Source organism: Vitis vinifera, chromosome 13 (assembly GCF_030704535.1).
Source record: "Vitis vinifera cultivar Pinot Noir 40024 chromosome 13, ASM3070453v1".
In the NCBI taxonomy this organism is placed as follows: Eukaryota; Viridiplantae; Streptophyta; class Magnoliopsida; order Vitales; family Vitaceae; genus Vitis; species Vitis vinifera.
The window spans coordinates 3,912,014-3,917,079 of NC_081817.1; the positions used below are offsets into that span (position 1 = coordinate 3,912,014).

The 5,066-nt window shown below is 36.1% G+C and overlaps 1 protein-coding gene across 1 annotated transcript; it reads left to right on the plus strand.

Annotated features, from left to right (window-relative positions):
- The first annotated feature begins 1,189 nt into the window (after positions 1 to 1,189).
- Positions 1,190 to 4,355, plus strand: LOC109123645 (cucumisin-like). The gene is made up of 9 exons (XM_059742142.1): positions 1,190 to 1,294; positions 1,555 to 1,646; positions 1,737 to 1,980; positions 2,071 to 2,584; positions 2,706 to 2,809; positions 2,939 to 3,157; positions 3,258 to 3,369; positions 3,453 to 3,672; positions 3,834 to 4,355. Exons 1-9 carry the CDS (start codon positions 1,218 to 1,220, stop codon positions 4,352 to 4,354), a joined length of 2,103 nt encoding a protein of 700 aa, XP_059598125.1. The 5' UTR covers positions 1,190 to 1,217; the 3' UTR covers position 4,355.
- The last annotated feature ends 711 nt before the right edge of the window (positions 4,356 to 5,066 follow it).

Sequence of the window (5,066 nt, forward strand, 5' to 3'; positions counted from 1 at the left end):
TTCTTACAAAATTTTAAAATATTAAAAAATTATTTTTAAGAACATAAAAATTTCTTCTTCTTCTTCTTCTTCTTTTTTTAGGTTTCATAATCACATTTTTTTTTTTTTTGCTTGCTGAATATTGTTTTGATCAACTTGGTTTTGGTTGAATTTATGTGCTTTGATTTTGTTGGCCTATCTATATTCGGGCTTTGCTAATTAGGTTAGGACTATTTTAAATTTGAATTTGGTATGTTTTTAGAATTTATTAAGTTGAATAGTTTTAAATATACTTTCTATTTTATTTCTAAAAATAGATTTTTTTTTAAAATATGAATTCTTATACAATTTTTTAAATTTGGACACTACAAAATTTTAAAATATTTAAAAAATATTTTTAAGAACATATATATATATATATATATTTGGGTTTCATAATCAACGGTTTTTTGTTTTTTTTTTTTATATCATACTTAATCACATTCATTATATTGCCTCTATAATTGTCATGTAAAAGCAAGGGAATAATAAACAAGAAACAAAAGTAAATAAAAAGCAATCACAAGAGAACATAAATGTCAACGTGGTGAGGCATTGTACCCATCCACTGTAGTCAAAGGAGTGATTCCTAATTTCATAAAGGACTCACCATTTTAATCAAATTTCGTTTTATATTATGTGCTGATTGCATACAAATATTCTTTATAAAGATAAAATTATTTCTCAATTTCCTTCCTAATAATAATAAAATTCCGTATAAAAAATTAGCTAAATAGGAAAATATCAAAAGCTTTCAAAATATACCAATTTAAAACATCTTCCAAAAAATAATAATTGTATTTGCAAAAAGATGGTCAAAGCTAGCTTAGAGACGCCTTGTAGTCCTTCTATAAATTAAGGGCCATTCGTTGGCATAAGTGCGAGCAATTGGTACAACCCCTGCCAATAGCGAAGGGATATGGCACCTCCACTTTCATGGCTTCTCTTGATCACTCTTACTTGCAGTACCCTGCTTTTCAGCTGCAGCACAGCTTCCGAAGAAGATCGAGAGGCAGATGATCCGTCCCTCTTCTTGGCCTTGTTGCCATGTCTTTTTATATTTTGTTCTTTCGTTATGTTCATTGAAGAAACTATTATAAATACAGAGAATGTCTTCAAAAGTTTGATGCGTGAAGACTTGGGCTAGAGATCTGAAAGATTCTTTTGCCAATTTGTGGTTGCAGGTCTATATCGTGTACATGGGTAATCTTCCAAAGGGCGGTGCTCTCTCCATATCGTCTTTCCACACTAACATGCTGCAAGAAGTCGTCGGCAGGTAACACCATTTTTATCTTCTTTTTTTTTTTTTAATCAAGAGCATTTTTTTATGAAGCACTTCCCAGATTCTTTTACATTGAAATGGCACCCTGAGAAGACAGATCTTATGTGATGCTTAATTAGTGGTGTCTGAAAAATTAGGCGTATAGGAGATAATAGATAATCATGATCCAATATAGAACACATGAAAAACATTAATGCCAAGAACGAAGATGTACCAATGACTTAACTTCTCCAATTGGTTGCATTCCACAGTAGTAGTGCATCCAAATATTTACTCCGCAGCTACAAGAGGAGCTTCAATGGATTTGTTGCGGAATTGACCAGGGAGGAGATGAAGAGACTGTCTGGTGGGTAAATTATATATAATTATTAAGAGATTATTATTAACTGTCCTGTATTTGTTTATCTTTCTGATTGTAACTGCTCCTTGTAATCAGCCATGAAGGGGGTAGTGTCTGTGTTCCCAAATGAAAAGAAGCAACTCCTAACAACAAGGTCATGGGACTTCATGGGCTTCCCCCAGAAAGTTACAAGAAATACTACTGAAAGCGATATTGTTGTTGGAATGCTCGATAGTGGGATCTGGCCTGAGTCTGCAAGTTTTAGCGATAAAGGATTTGGTCCACCACCAAGCAAATGGAAGGGCACTTGTGAAACCTCAACCAATTTCACTTGCAACAAGTAATATTTGTTTTCTATCTTTGTCACCATCCACTGTATATATAGATAGACATCTCTAATTCTGCTTAATTGAAACGGAATCCTATGCAGTAAAATCATTGGAGCTAGATACTACCGAAGTAGTGGTAGTGTACCAGAAGGAGAGTTTGAATCAGCAAGAGATGCTAATGGCCATGGCACACACACTGCATCCACAGCCGCTGGAGGCATAGTTGATGATGCAAGCTTGCTAGGCGTTGCCTCAGGAACAGCTAGAGGAGGGGTTCCCTCTGCCCGCATTGCAGTGTACAAGATATGTTGGTCTGATGGTTGCTTCAGTGCAGATATCCTTGCAGCATTTGATGATGCAATTGCTGATGGAGTTGATATTATCTCTCTCTCTGTTGGAGGATCCTCTCCCAATGATTACTTCCGAGACCCAATTGCTATTGGAGCTTTCCATTCTATGAAGAATGGGATTCTTACATCTAATTCTGCTGGTAATTCAGGTCCTGATCTTGCATCTATTACAAATTTCTCGCCTTGGTCTCTCTCTGTCGCTGCAAGTACCATTGACAGAAAGTTTTTGACCAAGTTGGTGTTGGGTGACAACCAGGTTTATGAGGTGACCAAACTTTCCTTCTACGACATTTATACATTAAGTTCTGTGATATCATATCTTGAGATTGGACATCACCCTTTATTGTGCTTTCCCAGATAATCTTTAACCTATTTTTTGCATGTAGGATTCAATCTCTCTAAATACTTTTAAGATGAAGGATATGCACCCTATCATTTATGCTGGAGATGCACCAAATAGGGCAGGAGGTTTCACTGGGTCTGAATCCAGGTAAAAAACGAAAAAGACTGAAATCTGTAATAATCTTCATCACAGATCCATTTAATTTAAATTAAAAAATTCAGTATTTTTTGGTATTTGAAGTCTGAAAATGCCCAAAAAATTTATCATGAAATGCAGGCTTTGCACTGATGACTCCTTGGACAAGTCTCTGGTAACTGGAAAAATAGTATTCTGTGATGGGTCTAGTCGTGGACAGGCGGTACTGGCTGCCGGTGCAGCCGGTACTATAATTCCAGATGAAGGCAACGAGGGGAGAACTTTTTCTTTTCCTGTACCTACATCCTGCTTGGACACAAGTGATACAAGCAAAATTCAGCAGTACATGAACTCAGCTAGGTATTTTTCATGTTTTTCAATTTGATAATCGATTCTGGCGGACCAGTGGATAATGTTAAATATATTTTTATTTTCATGCAATCCTTTCTGGTATAAACAGCAACGCCACTGCAAAAATAGAGAGGTCCATCGCCGTGAAAGAAGAATCGGCCCCAATTGTAGCTTCATTTTCATCTAGGGGCCCCAACCCCGTTACAACTGACATTCTCAGTGTAATTCAGCAAACTAATTTCCTTAACTTCTTTGCTGTGACCACCCAGTTTCTTCATTGTTGCAACGTCTTGTTTTTATGCAGCCCGACATAACTGCACCGGGAGTTCAAATTCTAGCAGCATGGACAGAAGCTTCACCTTTGACAGATGTACCAGGGGATAAAAGAGTAGCTAAATATAACATAATTTCAGGCACGTCCATGTCTTGCCCACATGCTTCTGGGGCTGCCGCCTACGTCAAATCATTTCATCCAACATGGTCTCCTGCTGCTATCAAGTCTGCTTTAATGACAACTGGTAATCGCTTAATCCACAGTCTAAGGTCATTTTTGAAGCTAAGGTCTGAGATCTAAGAGGAAGAGAAAAAAATGAGAAATCTCTTTCAACTGCCATTGCTTTAAGAATATACTTCATGCTATAACCAAATCTGTAACTAATCTTCATGATTACATTATTGTTTGCAGCTACTCCCATGAATGTTAAAACTAACACCGATCTGGAGTTCGCATACGGGGCGGGTCATCTAAATCCTGTAAAGGCTAGAAATCCTGGTCTAGTGTATGATACTGGAGCGGCAGATTACATCAAATTTTTGTGTGGACAAGGCTATAGCACTGAGAACTTGCGGCTTATCACGGGAGATGACAGTAGTTGCACAAAAGCCACAAATGGGACCGTTTGGGATTTGAACTATCCTTCTTTTACCCTAACTACTAGGGATGGAAAAACTGTTACGCGCACTTTTGCCAGGACAGTGACCAATGTTGGATCAGCAGTCTCAACTTACAAGGTAAAAGTGACTGCCTCTCCCGGACTCACTGTCAAAGTTGAACCAAGTGTCCTTTCATTCAAGTCCCTTGGCCAGAAGAAGACCTTCACCGTCACGGCTACGGCAGCAGGCGATGAACTTAAGCTAACTGGGTCTTTGGTCTGGGATGATGGGGTTTTTCAAGTGAGAAGCCCCATTGTTGCTTTTGCTTTTTGAGTAAAATTTCTTGTCCTCGCAGATCTTCGCCTCTGTCGTGTCTAGCTTTTAATAAATCTCATCAATGTTTATTTATTTTTGTCATATCCTAGAATTGTAATGAAACACAATCATACAGAACATATTATCCATTGTTCGCATGTACTATGGCTTGTGGTACTAAGAAGTTTAGGGCTAAACACACAAAAATAATTACGTAAAAGAGATAAATAAAAGAATATAAGACCAGGGATGTTTGATAAAATTAATAGCTAATATATGAAAAGTGAATAAGAGAGTGACCTTGGCTACGTTGTGGGTTTGATAACATAAATTTTTGTCACTCAACTCTACACTAAATGCTACTTACAAACCCTACAATTTATTTAGTAAAAAAAAAAAGGTTTGATTGACCACTTAAGACAATATACCTTTGGTAATTCTTAAATTGGGTTATTTGATTAAAATTTATTTAGTAAAAAAGGTTTGATTGACCACTTAAGAGAATATTCCTTTGGTAATTTTTAAATTGGGTTATTTGATTAAAAAGGTTATTGGAAACCAATTTTGGAAATCTAACACTTCATTCTTTTTTAACCTCATTTTTACAAAAATGTTCTTATTATTTTCTTGTAAAAATAACTCTTTCTTTTAATACATATTGTAAATACTTGAAATAGTCAAGGACATTTATGTCAAAAATGGGTTTTTTTTTTTTTTTAATAAAAGTATG